This window comes from Anoplophora glabripennis, unplaced genomic scaffold (genome assembly GCF_000390285.2).
Source record: "Anoplophora glabripennis isolate ALB-LARVAE unplaced genomic scaffold, Agla_2.0 scaffold9, whole genome shotgun sequence".
NCBI classification, from domain to species: Eukaryota; Metazoa; Arthropoda; class Insecta; order Coleoptera; family Cerambycidae; genus Anoplophora; species Anoplophora glabripennis.
This window is the reverse complement of record NW_019416258.1, coordinates 147,035-163,907: the sequence shown is the minus strand read 5'-3', so window position 1 is coordinate 163,907 and position 16,873 is coordinate 147,035. Positions and strand designations below refer to the sequence as shown.

At 32.5% G+C, this 16,873-nt stretch overlaps 1 protein-coding gene across 2 annotated transcripts in view; it reads right to left on the bottom strand.

Annotated features, from left to right (window-relative positions):
* Nucleotides 1-16,873, bottom strand: part of LOC108909599 (serine protease easter-like) — a 33,119-nt gene that overhangs the window by 5,828 nt on the left and 10,418 nt on the right. For both annotated transcript variants that reach the window (XM_018713992.1, XM_018713985.1), the window contains exons 2-3: nt 7,389-7,769; nt 4,694-4,787 (exon numbers count right to left, since the gene is read on the bottom strand). In XM_018713992.1, coding sequence (XP_018569508.1) covers nt 4,694-4,787; nt 7,389-7,769 — 475 coding nt within the window. The remainder of the gene's footprint in view (nt 1-4,693; nt 4,788-7,388; nt 7,770-16,873) is intronic.

Here is a 16,873-nt window from a genome sequence, read left to right as displayed (position 1 = left end):
TTTATTGATCTTTATCCCACTAAAGCCTTGACTTGGATAACTAATCAAGATCACAAAACAGTGGAAACGTAATCTTAAATACCCTTTAAACAATCTTGTTATAATTTGGCAGTATTATTTGTAGTGTTAAAGGGCTAATTTAACCCTAATTTGATTAGATTTGTTAAGTCCAGTGGCGTTCCGAGCTGTGCCTTAACGAATATTTTTGACAAACAAAATTTACGCCACTGACTTTTATGTAATTTTTATATATTTTTTGGATTAAGCAACTAAAAATTCAACTTTTTTGTCCCTAGAATGTTTTTCGTGATTAATTTTTGGAGAAAAAAAATTAAATTCACTTAATTGCATATCCCTCTGGACCACACAAGAAACATTATTTAAAACTCAACAAAATTAGGTAAAGGGTGTTTAAGATATTTACGAAATAGCACTTTTTTTTACAAAAATTTAACACCCTGTATCTTGAAAACGAAGCATCTGCGGACCAATGTTTATATGAACTTTTTGTCTTAAAATCAGTCAAATAATCGTCTGTTGTACATACTTAATTAAAATCCTGTATATTCAAAAACATAGACATGCAAAATTTAGTTTAATTTTGACTTAGTATTTAAGAATAATCAAGAAAATTCACTATTTTGAGAACTTTAAAACTTGAAAAGGGTGCTTTTAAAAGTCCCGAGGCACCATTCTGATACATATACTCTCAAATTGTTTATCTTTTGAACAAGGATATTTATTTAATAGCGTACTATGGTAACTAGCACCGTCATTGTATCCTTTCCCGCTATTGTTCGCTTGATTCACCGCAGACGCTATATATTTGAATTATCAAACCTATTTTCTTGGTCCACAGGAACTATTGAAGTGACTGGTTTTGCGAGAATGTCATATATCGACCATATATTTATTATCCCATTAGAAACATTTTACTTGTATGTTCTTAAATCTACAAATGTACTTTATATCTTTACCTATATAGGGTCTCATAATTAGCTGCCAACCCTGAACAGGCCGATTCTATGATCAAAACTAAGTAAAAAAGTTCATATGAATATGGGTCCGGAAATGCTTCCTAAGGGCACAGGGACCCATTGAAGAGGGAGGAATGGAAATCATTTTTTTGCAATATCTCTCAATCGCGTTGTGATAAATGAATGAAATTTGGTATACACAGCTAAATTTTGATGAGCAATTTGATGGACTAATCCATTTATTTCCACAAGGTCCATTGGGGTGGGTACGGGGGGGCCCTTGGTACTTTGCGTGTGTAACTTTTTCATCTTTGACTTTTTAACAAATTGGACAGCAAATTCCGTTTTCCCGAACTGTTTTACGTTAAAAAGGTACTCTTGTTTCAAATCGTTATCTTTAACGGTTTCTGAGAAAATCGCTCTTGAATTAATCCCACTTTGGTCAATTTCATAGTAATTTAAACAAAATTATCAAGGTATTCTTATGTCAAAGTATTGTCAACCCGATTGCCAATTTAATAGTTCTAAGCGAAAAAAATGGAAGAGTTTACGGGACAAGAGTTAGTTGATATGATATTTATTTATGGCTTTTGCGATGGTAATGCTGCAGCGGCAGAACGCGAGTACGGGAGAAGGTTTCCAAACCGAAGGCTGCCATCAAGGAGGACATTCCCTACGGTATTCCGCAACTTAGCTGCAACCGCCACTTTTCGAAAGGCACCGGGTCAAGGACGTCCCAGGATTAATAGGGAAGCGGAGGTCCTTGACGCTATTGAACAAGATCCTACGACTAGCATACGGAACATTTCAAGGCAAATAAATGTTCCTCGGCCAACGGTACTACATATCTTAAAGATTTCCTTAACAGAATTGATTAGATGTGCTACTAACATTTCAGGTTGGAAGAATATTAAAGCGACAAGGTCTACATGCCTATCACTATCGACGTGTACATGGCTTGATACCAGAAGATTTTGCGCCACGTATGCAATTTTGTCGCTGGATTTTGTCGCTGGACAACGAGCAAGCTTCCAAAATTTTGTGGTGTGACGAAGCTACTTTTACCCGAAATGGAAAATTAAATTTTCATAATTCTCATTATTGGGAAGAAGAGAACCCACATGTTGTTCGGAGAACAAACTTCCAGCAACGGTTTTCCATAAATTTATGGGCGGGAATAATTCACGACACTCTGATTGGACCTATTGAAATTCCACAACGTCTCAATTCAAATCTTTATTTAAACTTACTTCAAGAAAATCTTCCCCAAATTCTCGATGATCTGCCTCTAAATTTACGACGTAACATGTTTTTTCAACACGATGGAGCCCCGGCACATAGTGGTCGCAATGTTCTAAATTTCCTAAACGAAAATTTCGCTGGACGGTGGATAGGGAGGCACGGACCGGTAGCTTGGCCGCCGCGTTCTCCCGACCTAACCCCGCTGGACTTCTTTTTCTGGGGATATCTAAATCAAAAAGTTTACGCCACCGAAGTCGATACCCGTGAGGAATTGCTGCAGCGTATCAATGATGCAGCCAATGAAATTCGTCAAAACCGTTTTAGCATCTTAATAGCTTCGAGAAGTGTTACACGTAGGGCAAGACTTTGTATCAGAGAAGGTGGAGGGTTTTTTGAACAGTTTTTAAAATAGCTTGTTGTCTGTTATCAAAATTAAGTTTCCATCTTATGATCCCTTCGAAAAGTGACGGTTGCAGCTAAATTGCGGAATACAGTGAGGAATGTCCTCCTTGATGTCAGCCTTCTGTTTGGAAACCTTCTGCCGTACTCGCGTTCTGCCGCGCAGCATTACCATCGCAAAAGCCATAAACAAATCATCATATCATAATTGTTCTACATCAATAATGTGTATTACTGATTACGTATTAAATTATTATTATTATTTTTTGTTTAAATTACTATGAAATTGACCAAAGTGGGATTAATTCAAGAGCGATTTTCTCAGAAACCGTTAAAGATAACGATTTGAAACAAGAGTACCTTTTTAACGTAAAACAGTTCGGGAAAACGGAATTTGCTGTCCAATTTGTTAAAAAGTCAAAGATGAAAAAGTTACACACGCAAAGTACCAAGGGCCCCCCCGTACCCACCCCAATGGACCTTGTGGAAATAAATGGATTAGTCCATCAAATTGCTCATCAAAATTTAGCTGTGTATACCAAATTTCATTCATTTATCACAACGCGATTGAGAGATATTGCAAAAAAATGATTTCCATTCCTCCCTCTTCAATGGGTCCCTGTGCCCTTAGGAAGCATTTCTGGACCCATGTTCATATGAACTTTTTTACTTAGTTTTGATCATAGAATCAGCCTGTTCAGGGTTGGCAGCTAATTATGAGACACCCTGTATATTATATTATGTCTTTGATGTTTCGTTGATATAGATATGCTGGGCCTCTTTATAAAAGTAATACAAGGATACAGAAAATAAATGTCAAATGTAAAAATTTATAATAAATATTACGACATGCCTTGACTGCCTTTTTATTGTAATTTTAAATGTAGGTTGATTGTACAAGAAAAATCGTAACATCATAACAATTTGTTCAAAAACTGTATATGAAATAGCTTTGACGCTGACCTGTCATGTCACCCACGACCCAATTTTACACGGCCACTCAAAATTGATAGGCAATTGAATTTCTCTCAGAAATATAGTCAAGTTTATTCGGATACAGTGTGTATCAGAATAACTGCCAAAGCTTTAACCACGTATTTAACACATCAAAACTATCAAAAGCAACAACTTGTGTCTAATAGCTTTTTTTTTTCAAAAATCTCTTAGACGTATCTCTTCGACGTATGCTACCAGTGGCAGTTCCAGGATTATTTGCAACATTCTCCAAAAGTGCACCTTCAGTGTTGGCAGTACGATTAGGCCAATGTCGGTCGCGATTATGATGTTTCCTGAATAACATGAACAAATGAGCTACTATTTCCGATTCATTTAAATCCTACTAGCCTTAGAAGAGTTCCCACGGGCTTCATCGGAAGCGTACCCACTGTTTGAAAAATTCTGGGATGATGCACAATCACACCAACTGTTAATACCTCGTGATTCTTTACTTATTGTTAAACAGGCACTTATTTAATCCACCTGCGTCCTGTTATTGTTATTTTAATGAGCAAAAAATATTGGACAAAATAGAAGACCTCGAAAAAACTATTTGACAACAGTAATTACTTTTGATGAGTTAAAACTTTAGCACTTTTTTCTCCAACACCCTGCATATTGAAGGAAAATGAGTTTTACAGACCATATGGTCTGAAATTTACTAATTGCAGTAGGGCTCCAATAGTTCTAAATGAAAAGTAGATAAAACTTTAATTTACATAAAATTTAAATTTCAATTAGCAGAAATTCTGTGGTAATTTTCATAACGAAAACGATAATGTACTATCCATAATACTACAATATTTTATTTATTATCATGTGCTAATATTTGTTGACCCTAATTACATATTTATTTCTAGGTTCGATACTTTCCCGATTAGGAATTGATTAGCTAATCAGGTGATTAGACTGTGAATATACTTTTATTAAATAAATCAATACATGAACAGTCTAATCATGTCATTAATTAACTAAGGCTTAACGAAGACTCAAAGTACCTACTGGGCCTTAATTTATCAATGAAATAATATTGAAAGGAGTTTATTATCAATTGTCTGTACCAGTAGCATTATACCTACAGAGGATATGGAGTCTTCACTATACAATGGGCTGCTGTCAGGATGTAATTTTCGTTTATTATGCTTCCACCACATTTAAATTGGCGCCCAGTATCTGAAAATAACAATAATTTATAATTTAGTTTCATACAACTCATACGTCACTAAGTTAGGCATTTTTTTTCATATAAAATCGATATTAATGAGAAGTCGTCCATGGTTAAACTTTTTGCACAGGTTGAGTAAAAATTCAGCCTCCAGCAGTTGATGAGGATGAGTTCTACAGGATGAATCAGAAAACGAAGCTCAAACAAAACCTCCAAATTGTACGATTCTTTTAATACCTAGTTATTATAAAAAATAATATATCTACACAAATAATATATGTAATTATATACAGGGTGTTAAAAAAAGAGTGTAAAATATTTAAGGAGGTAATAGTATGAACCAAAATAAGCAGAAAAGTCTCAATAAACATGGGTCCGCAAAGTAAGGGAGGCGGAGATATGGACCAAAATTCGTTTTTCAAACATTTTATTTTATTTTCACGTTTTTCATTAAACATTTGGATGGGTATTGTAGGTGACAGGTTTCTAGGTCCTGTTGTTTTACCATACCGATTAACAGGCGCTGCTTACCTCAACTTTCTGCAGAACACACTGTATGAGTTTTTGGAAGACATTCCTTTGAATCAGAGGCAACAAATGTGGTTCCAGCATGATGGTGCTCCAGCTCATTTTTCCATGGCCGTTAGAGAGCATTTACACCAAACTTTTCCACATAGATGGGTAGGAAGGGCCGGACCTGTTTTATGGCCTCCAAGATCGCCTGATCTGAACCCTCTAGATTTCTTTGTTTGGGGATATTTGAAGACATTAGTGTATGGTACTCCTGTAAATAGCCTGGAAGAGCTGCAGCTACGGATTAATCAAAAGTGTCAAGAAATCCAAACCAAGGAGGATGTTTTCGAAAGAGTTCGAATATCGTTGAGACGAAGATGTCGTACCTGCTTGGAAATGGACGCAGGGCACTTTGAACATCTTCTGTAACTTTGTTTTTTGTTTGTTAAAAGCTTCCTTTGTCGGTTTATTCCTAATAAAATAAAATGTTTGAAAAACGAATAGTGGTCCATATCTCCGCAACCGTTACTTTGCGGACCCATGTTTATTAAGACTTTTCTGCTTATTTTGGTTCATACTATTACCTCCGGAAATATTTTACACTCTTTTTTTTTAACACCCTGTATAATAATTTTTGTAGTCCGCGTTCATTACATGACAAAATATGTCTCAGCATTTTTTTGATAATAATTTAGTTTAGCATTAACAATAATACAATAACTTATGGCGAATAAATACTTGTTGTAATCTTTGAAAGTCGAGCGTTCTCAGAAATACACTGCCGTTTTCGGTTACGTTCATACAATTCCATTGTTGTCTACAAGAAGCAGGTACATTTTAAAAAACCAGTAATACCGCTGATGGACCTCTTTCAATAGGAACTTCCGAAATAGAATAGAACATTTTTGATGTAGTACATGAAAAATTGCTAACGATATCCATGTCAGCGATGTCAGCGTAAAAACAGTACGGACCATTTTAAAGGAGAACCAGAGTTATATCTTTATTTTTCAGCGTGTTCAAGCTCTATTGGCATGTGATTTTCGACATTGGTATCAGTCTTGAGATAAAAAATTTAAATGTTTCAAATCTTTAGGATAATGTTTATTTGCAGATGAATCAAATTTTTCAAGGGATGGTATTAACGATTTCCAGAATAACCATGTTTGGAAACAAGAAAAGCCTCATGCGATTCTGGAAATAAGACACCAAATAAAATTATATAATTTCTTTCAAATGAATGGTGATTTCTATCACTATTTTATTATTAAAGTGGTACCTGAAGTCCTGCAAGATTCGTCTTTGACAATTGTTTATGCATTTTGCTGTTCAAGAGTATCTCAATAAAATATTTCCAGGTCGATGGATCAGGCGAGAGGGTCTTGGCCACCTCGGTCTACAGACTTAAATCTTTTGATGGGGTCACTTGTAGTAGCTAATGTACGGCCTTAGAATGACTACAGAATCGAATAAGTGTCTTGGTTTCTTCATTAAGGTTCTGCTATATTATTATTTTTTCAACCAAGGCTTTTTAAATAGTTTTTTATTTTTAATAAAACATTACTTTTCCCTAAAACTAATTTTTATATGAAAAAATGCTGAGACTTCTGACGTTGGATAATAAACTGTGGTGGCAGAAGATACTCACAAAATTAAAAATATCAGTAGCGTGCATGTAATTTTATAATATTATTGGAAACTATTCTACACACGCCCCTGGTGTGGTGATTAAATTTTTGTTTAAATTAAAAAATGATCCCTAATAGGCAGTTTAATGGTACAGAGTTTGAGAAAAAGAAAACATTCATTATCAAGAGATTAAAAAAAGAACAAAAAACATTTAAACTGCGCACTGTATTTGGAAGGAAGACATTTTTGGACATTATGTTGATATGAACTTTTTTTCTAAAAATAATTTAATGAATCACGCTGTGAAATACTTTAAGACTGCTTTGGAAGACTTTGAATAGCTAGTTTTTCAGAATAATATGCAGTAAATACAGATAACTCTGAAATTTATTAGGTATGAAATAACTACATCCAATGATCTTAATCTGGTTACCAGTTTCAATATTATTTAAGGAAAAAAATAGTACCTGTGTTATACGCCAAAAGTGCCATCCAAGGAAATTCTCTCAAGCTTGCTTCAGTACCGCCTCGAATTTTTTTATCATAATTGATCTGACCGCACTCCTCCGGTAGTAGCTTAAGATTTTCATGATTCAGGACATCTGGTGGTGGAGGTGGAGGGTCTTCTTTGTTTCTTCCACTTATATCAATAGGATCAGAAGGACAACAAATTTTTGTGTTTATAGCTTCGTCCTCGTAGGTGCAGACATATCTGTTTAGCAATTCTTTTAGATCGTTGGAAAAAGGTTTCGGTGAGTTGTTCAGGAAGTCTATCATCGTAGGGCACTGTCCTAAGGAAAGGCACCGACCGCTTTTGTTGTCTGGTGTGGTACAGCTTTGTTGTGCCCCTGTATAGAACGTAACAGTGTATGAGTTATACAATAATATGCTAGCATTGAAAATTTAATTCTCAGAATTTAAACAATTGTAGTAAAAATGTCCGGAAAAGTTGCATAATAAGCTCTTCTGTCATATCTTTAAGCAGTTTCTTTTGATAAATGCAGAAATACAAGCATGAAACTGCTCCCAAGAGCGTTAAGGTAATGTGAGGAAAATTGGAGCAGTGGGTGAAATAGACCCATAGCAATAACTTTCAGGAGATGGTAACAAATCAGTTTTCCAGTGACACATAGTTGTATTAGCTCACTACAGTGAACAATAATCTTTTACAAGCTTGACCAAACTCATCTATTTGTCTGTTATACGTACTCTTGTGATGTAAGATAGCTGAACCAGTTGTATGGAGGAAATATCATTTGCAAAGAAAATGAGAAGTTAAGAAGTGTGAATTCTAGTCAATGATAAATTCAATTTGTTCAGGCAGGTAAATGAAGCATCTACAAACTACAACTTATCCAATACTACAAAAAAGGTTAAAACCAATAGCCCGTAAAATTCAGTAGATATATTCAGTGTTTAGTTGAAGAACTGATCTTGCATCTAATCACTAAAGAAGCTGTAAACATAATAGTCTTTGCGTTTGCACATGCACATGCAAGTGCCAAACTTTGCGAGTGCCTTTATAACGAGTCCGACAAACTTTTCCTCTTCGAAAATTTTCGGCGTCGTCGCGTTTTCGAACGAGCGATTCCGAGAACTATCGTTCTGACGCTATGCTACAATGAGATACATGCAATTTTCTTTTTAATCGGAATAGTCTGTTTTTATGACAAAACAATTAAAAAATATTTGTTCGACAAAACTCATGCCGCGTTCCCATTTGTCCACCATCGCCAAAATGTCAAAATGGCGTCACTATGTATCCTTACATATGCCAGTTCCATTTTGTGTAAATTGCTTTAGTAATTTGTGAATCCAACTGTGGTCAACTTGTTCGAAAAAAATCATGCAGCATACCAGTAGTCCGACGCCCCAAAAATGTCAAAATGACGAGATTATGTTTCCTCATACATGCATGTCGGACAAGAAAAATACATGATGGAATAATGTATTTTAGAACGAAAAGTAGTAGAATCCGACAAAAGCGTCGGATTAAGACTCCATTGCCAGTACGACAAGATATTACATACTCCAAAATATTTCCACACACTTGATTTAAAATCCTTCGTATATACAATTACGAAGTAACATAATAATATAATTTCCATCGGAAAAACTGGAAAATTAGGAAAACTTTTTTTAATAACTAAAATTCCAACTTTTTAAAAATCTTTTTAAATTATTTTTTATGGGAAAAATATTTCTTTGAAAACGAATAAGTCTGAAAATATTATATTATTATACCTATTAGTTTTATGTGAAAAAGGTTAACTGTTTTAATTTTTATTAAAAGGTATTTTTGTAGAATGTGAATGTTGGGAAGATAATGTTGGTATTTTAATTTTTGATCAATAAAAATATTTTACTATGAGTAAGTATGGTAATTTATATTATTCTAATCGTTGAATCAACCAAAAATAATAGCAATAATAGCAATTATACATTTTGATATTTTTTAGATTCGTTCATCTCGTAATATTAAATAACTACCTAATAACATTTTTTGAAATAATAATTTCCTAAAAAAAATGTATTTTAATTTTATGTTAGTATATACAGGGTGTCCCGTTCATGTTTCAAAAAAATCTTGTGTGCAAGTTCCTCATGGAAAAATAATAGGGGTAGTTCATATAAAGTTTTTTTCTTAGACGCCTTGTTTTCGAGATACAGTTTGTTACTTTCCAAATGGTTTTCCTTAATTATCTTTAAATCGACTAAAGATAAAAATGTCATAATTTATACACAAGTAAACATCAACTGTGCGGTAAGAATAATATGCAAACGGTTTCTTTCTGAAAAGCATTGTCGCCGATACAGGTAATTGGAAGGGTACAATCGAAAAAAAAGTCAAAATTTATTACATTTCTAAACGGTTCTGTAAACTCTAAAGCATACTACAAAAAAATGTATACTTGTCGAAATTCAGTAGCATGCACCATTTTCGAGACAAATTAAGTTGCATGGAAGCAAATGGGGACAATTTCAGCATCTACTGTAGTATTTCGAGTTTTACTCAATTATTTAATTGTGCAGCTGTTCTGTATATCTCCGAGTCTGTTTCCTAATATTTTTCTGTTCTTATCACTTTTTTTTAAACATTCGTGTCCATCAACAATTCAGTCCATTCAACAATTGTTTATTTTAGTAATGGTAGTGTAGTAGTTTACAAAATTTAAAATTAGTTATTAGTAGATAATTAATTGTCATAATCTCTTTATTTTGATTTACTATTTTAGTTTATAACAATCTGAAACTTAAAATAAATTTCAATTTTTTTTTAGTTAATAAAATGTTTTACATTTTAACTGTTTCATGTGTCACGTAAGAAATTAAAATTATAGTCTTAAATGCAAATACTGTTGGTAGCTAAATGTCTTCAGCTCATTTAATGGTAAAGTCCTCTTTCAATTTAATATTTTGTTATGTCGCGTCGCTTTATGTGAGCAAAAAAAATCAACTTCATTTTTCTCGAAAATGGTAGATCCTACCGACTTTCGACAAGTATACCTTTTTTTTGTAGTATGCCTTAGAGTTTACAGAACCGTTTAGAAATGTAATAAATTTTGACTTTTAACATATTTTTTTTCGATTGTACCCCTCCAATTACCTGTGTCGGCGACACTGCTTTTCAGAAAGAAACCGTTTGCACATTATTCTTAACGCACAGTTGATGTTTACTTGTGTACAAAATTTGATATTTTTATCTTTAGCCGATTTAAAGATAATTGAGGAAAACCATTTGGAAAGTAATAACTTCAACACTCTGTATCTCGAAAATAGGGCACGTCTAAGAAAAAAACGTTACATGAACAACCCCCATTAACTTACCATGAGGAACTTTTTTGAAACATGATCAGAACACCCTGTATATAGGTAATAATAAGCAATTTAATACAAAAAGTGCGAGGTATCTACTAGAAAAATGAAAAATACAAAGAAAAAAATGGTATTTAATATTAATCAATAAGTACAAAATCTCATTTTGTCTGTGAATCCTGGCACCTGTTTTCTCATTTTTCATTTACTCATTGTAATAAAAAAAATGTACAAAAATATTAAAAATTAAATTTTTATTCAATGTTTTATAACAAAATAAATGTTATAAATGAAACTTATATTATAAATTTTTAAAATTATTTAATTTATTTAAAAAAGTTCGATGAAAGTATTTTAAATGTTTTATGAATGTTTTATTAATTTGCGATGCTGTTTTTTTCGGACGCATATATTTTTGTAATATAATAAAATTAGAAACTAGTCAAGTAAATATAATAGTTTCCGAAAGTAGAGACTCTTTTCTGTTTCTTCTTTTACAAAGATAAGCTCGCAATAAATTCACTGACCTCTGACGGCATTGCCCTGACCGACTTATGCATTTTTTAAATAGGAATTGATATCTGAATATTTATAGACAGATGTTTATAAAAGAGTGAATTTTTGAAACGACAATGTCAAAAATGTGGGAGTCTGTCTAAATTGATATCAATTATTTGTTACGTATATCCGCCTCTTCAATTCTACTGTACTGATTTTAACAAAATTTTATTAATAAAAATAATAATTTAATCACTACATCAGATTGTACAATAATTAAAAAGATACATCATACCTCAGCAGCGGCGACAAAATAGTATTACAAAAGTAAAAGAAACATATTCATTATGATACATTTCGAATTCTTTGTTTGAGGTTGATGTTCTATAATTAAAAAATAATTTATATTGTGTAAAGAAATACAATGGGATGGGTAAACGATTTGTCGCCTACAATTCTAGGTATCAAGTCACTGAATTCTCAAATTAACTTTTTGAATAGAAAATATAAAAAAGTAAGGATAAGGTCCTACTAATTATATTTTCGTGAATTTGTGAATACGTGATCGTTTTTCAACAACTGCCTATTGATACTTACATAATATTTATCGTGGTTAGCATTTAAGTCAAGGTGATTTACTTTCTGGATAATGATGGCTTGATTTTATTTATGATTGTAAATGTAAATTTTATAAAACATGTAAAACGAGATAAACTAATAACACCGTTTTCATTAATTATATATTCTTGAAAATGTAATTCTTCCTTGTTATAGCACAAACATTTATGTGTAGTTTTGTTATAATACGAGGTCTGTTCAGAAAATAACAGAACTTTTTGAATTACGCGCTAATGGAGATTTTTAATGATATGCGTTTGGCAGCACTGCGTTGCGCATAACTTCAACTTTTCAAACAAGCTTACGGAGATGATGCTTTGGGTCGCAATGTTGCGAATGATTTTCACCATTTAAAAATGGTCAGTCAATCGAAGATGATTCTCGACCATGAAGGCCTTCGACTTCAACTGATGGTTTCCACATTCAGAAACTCAAAGATCTGGTGCGTGCAAATCGCAAATTCCAAAAGAGGGACCCGCCATGAAATCTCAAAAAGTTCGTTTATATTTTATAGTATACTAGAATATTTGTAAAACATTATTAATATACAAATATATAAAGATTCACATATATTGTATTAAAGAAGAAAATTAACAATTAAAAGGTATTTTAAGCGTAAAATCTTTATCTTATAACCTAGAAAATGTTGTAACTGTGCGACATATTCAGGACTGCACAATCTCTTCGGGGTAGGAATTTATTTTCGACCATCGACCTGATTCGCGCATTTCATCAAATCCCCGTCGCGGAAGAAGACATTCCCAAGACGGCTATCACGTCGGCGTCACCACTTGAGGGTCGCTTTCGTTGTACAGCAAAAATAAAACCCTCTCTCAACGGTACAAATAAAATATTTTATTTGAAAACAAAACTCATGAAAAAAGACGTGTTGTCGGTTCGAGTGTTTGCTGGAGAGTCCCTCTTGGTGTCGAGTCGCTCGCAGGAGTACGTGGTCCTTGGCGCCAACCTGCCGGGGTCGTCTTCCGGGAACCCTGGTGCGTCCGGGCGTCAGGGTGGCGCTATTGACGTTCTACTTAAAAATGGGTCACTTGCGATCATGTGTACCCACATAACATTGAAAAAAATAATTAAGGTATTAAAAATGTAATAAGGCATTGACAAAAAAAAAATGCTGTATATATGTAAATTTGTTAATTAACTAAATTACAAAAAAAATTGCTGGGGATTTTATATTTAAAAATATATTGGAATCACTAATCTTGTTCTTTAATGCAAAATTTCTGTACGTTTAAAAATAATGATACTCTGGTCTCAACANAAAAGAGATATGCCTAACTTGTGGAACATCATCACAAACTTCGGCAGATGCTATACGTTCCGAAAGTGATGGCAACAATGCTACAAGGGTTGTTATTAACGGAAAGGAAGTTAAATGTGATAAAACAAAAAACGAAATGTCTATTCCTATAAATGTAAATGTTAATGTTAATAAGTAAATAAATTAAATGTTATTAATTATAGGTTTATTATTTTTTTATTATTCTGCTAGTGAAATAAAGTTTATTCCACTAGTGGATAAAGTATCACTTTAGACGGTTCATATGTGTGGATACAAGTCCGATTATAAGGTAATTGTGGATAAAATACATTTTCTTGATAATTTAAAACAATGGAAAGTAAAGCAAACAGTTTAATTGAGCAGTTAACACTTTATGACATAGTTTCATGTACCTATATTTCACGGTTTTCTTAAAACTTTTGCATCTGTAATCAACAAAAATGCTAATACTAATGCAATATAGTCGGTAATCATATATTTAGTACTTGAAATTATAGTTTCGAATAAGGAGCGCATTCTCTCGTAAATTCAACAAATAAAATAGTTTTCCTGTTGCAAACTTTATCCGTGGACACACTGTATACAATACCACTAGTGTAAACAAGTTGTAAATTTAATATAGAAATCGCTTCGAAAAAGAATATATTAAACACTGGATGAATATTGCCTAGCATAAATTACGTAAAGCATTGCGACATAATTCAAGATTAAATTAAAGATTTTTAGATTTACTATATTCTGTAATAATATAACACGCTTCGTTCTGAGAAAGTAATTATCTGTGAGGTCACTATGTTATTTTCTCATCCCTACTATATGCAATATAATATTCGATATTTTAAACAAACAATATTAAATACGTTGGCCTTCATCAGCAGTCAACCAGTGTGGAATTGTTTCATCTCTACATTTTCGAAGTAAACAAGCATGTTTCGTTCAGTGATCAAGGTGTTCCTATGGCAATTAATTTTTAATTTGTGTATCCTCTCCCCGATAGCGTTTACGTAGCAGTTATTGTTTTAAATAAAATTTCCATAAGCTGGAATATAACCAAACTGTCTCAGTGACTTTTCACCTAAAAAGAACATTGCAATTGTATATTTCGTTACATGTACAGAAATATACATTCCTTTGTATGTTTTCTATTCTTGTACAAGTTTCTTTCAACATCAAAGTTAAGGCTGGAGAAACAACCGGTAGCTGCGTTTTGGAGATCGATTTTGAATATAAAAATTTTACAGAAATGTTTTAATTATCAGAAAGTTTGATTGAAAACAGGTTTCAGCGTTATTTTAAAAAAATATTTATTCGTAGAAAAGATAAGAGAAGAGAAATAATGATGTCAATGCTCTACTGATGGCTTATAGCCCAGTCAGTGGAAGTAATTTTCCACCAAAAGCACAAGTAATTAGCAATATGGCTGATTTTTTTTTATAAGTTGTTCAAAGTATGCAGATTAATACAAGAGAAAGTTCACTGGTCTATCGATTTCCTAAAATCCAAAAAAAATTTAAAAAACTTTTTGTTTTTAGAAATTCTTTAATATTTTGGACTGGGATCAAGATAGAGAAAAATAAAAAATACTGCCTTCTAGAAGAAGTTTTCCAACAAAAAAGATACTTTGCACTTTTTCGAGGGCAAACTCTTCAAGCGTAAGAATTGTCAAATTTCACACAAATATTGAATACATTATTATGTAGAATTGAATATTCGATCTTAATTCAATGCAAAATAATAAAAAATTTCAAAAAATTTTCAAAATTTTGGAAAAAATTTTCCAAATTTTTTTTTTAGATTTTCGAATATACTCAAGATAGTAGATAGTAAATACAAGGTAATATTTACATATTTTTATTATAAAATCACAGGAACAATATTACACAAACTAATGAAAAAAATTAAAGGGTAGAAAGTATTTCCGAAATTTTTTCGTGATTTTTGACACTGTATTTATGTGAAAAATTGGCGTTTTTGAAGCTCTAAGATTCTAGTTTTTAGATCTTTCGGTCAAAATTTTTTAGAAGCTACGGTTATCATGCAATTCTAAGAAATAGGCGATAAAAAAATGTTGCTAATTTTCTTTTTTTTCCAGTCCACGGGCTTGGAAAGTTTTTTTTCAGCTAAGCCATTGCATGGACCAGGTAACTTGTTTGTGCAGCTTCAAATTTTTTTTTAAATTTCGATACAATTATTTTTCATCGATATCTTGGCGATAAATGGTCGTACAGAGAATTGAAGGGCAGTTTCGAAAAGTGGAATAAATTTCCTTTAACATGCTGCCGCAACATTAGGAAAAAAGTTTGTCTTCATCTTTTACACGAATTCTAAAAAACAGGAAAAAGTGTAATTTACGGTTTTTTAGAAAATTGACGGCTAAATTAGAAATATTCACGAAATGGCTAATGTTAAGCATGACTTTTACAGTTCGATATACCCAGAAGAACCCTGTGAAGTTTCATCTCGATCTAGCGAACCGTTTCTTTGTTTCAAACAGTCAAACTTTTGAAAAAATTAAAGGGTCACGCTTTTTAACGTTTTTTTGAGGTTTTCTCACATTTTTACCGTAAATAACGTTTAAATTGATGAAAAAAAAAAACAAAAAAATTGAAATTTTTGATCAGAGAAGAAAAGGGTAGTTTTGAAAAAACTATTTGTTAAGTGATTACAGACTGCATAAAAATTAATTAGAAATTTGTCTCGAAAAACGGTAATCGGGGTCGAAGTCTGGTTTGGGTCATCAACTTTAATTTTAATTTAATTAAAAGTTGGTGAACAGAAGCATAGGACGAAAAAGCCGAATCGTGCTGGAAACAATTGGATTTTGTTTTCTTCAATGTCTGGAAGGTTTTCCAAAAAAACAAAAAAAATTGTAGACTTCCTACTTGAAAATGGGCTATCACAATTATAATGTAAAGCGGCGGGCTTCAAAAAATAGGTTCTCACGCCGCTGATCGAGCTTCGCGCGCGCAATACATACCTGATTTATAGAATTTTTTCCGGCCAAACCATAGCTCGAAGGAAAAATATATAAAGTATATTTTTTGTTGTAAAAAAACTTACCCTACAAGGAGATATTTTTTATTTTTCTCCACCTTCATCTCAGTAAAAAATATTAAAGAATTTCGGACTTGGGAAATCGACAGTCCAATGAACTTTTCCTTATATTAATGTGCATACTTTGAAGTACTTATAAAAATCAGCCATATTTCTAATTACTTGTTTCTGTGACCTCCACTGACTGGGCTATTAATAGTACAGTCATTGAAGCTGAAAATTAGCTGTAACCTCCTAATTCTTTGAAACTGCATGGATTTGCATGAAAATTTAGAATAAAGTTCATCTTAGGCTCAAGTTAAAAAGTGACATAAGCCCGATTGACGCTTTTTGTTTTTTAGGGATAAAAACTACCCCTAAGTGAAAAAATAGAAAAAATAAGTTTTAAGCATTTTATTGATAAAAATCTTGTTCAAACACAAAGATTAAATAATGTTCCATGTTCTCGAACATGTTTTATGATATATTTGATGTTATCGACCCTTTATTTAACCCTTAAAACTACCCCTATGCAAAAAATAATGATAAAAAAATACTTTTTAAAGATTTGGAATGGTTAAATCTTGAAATTATTTAAAATAAAAGTTACCTTATAGTCAATAAAAGAGTTTTTCCCTTTCAACCCCTAAAAACCACCGCTGTATTGACAAAAATGATAAAAAATTA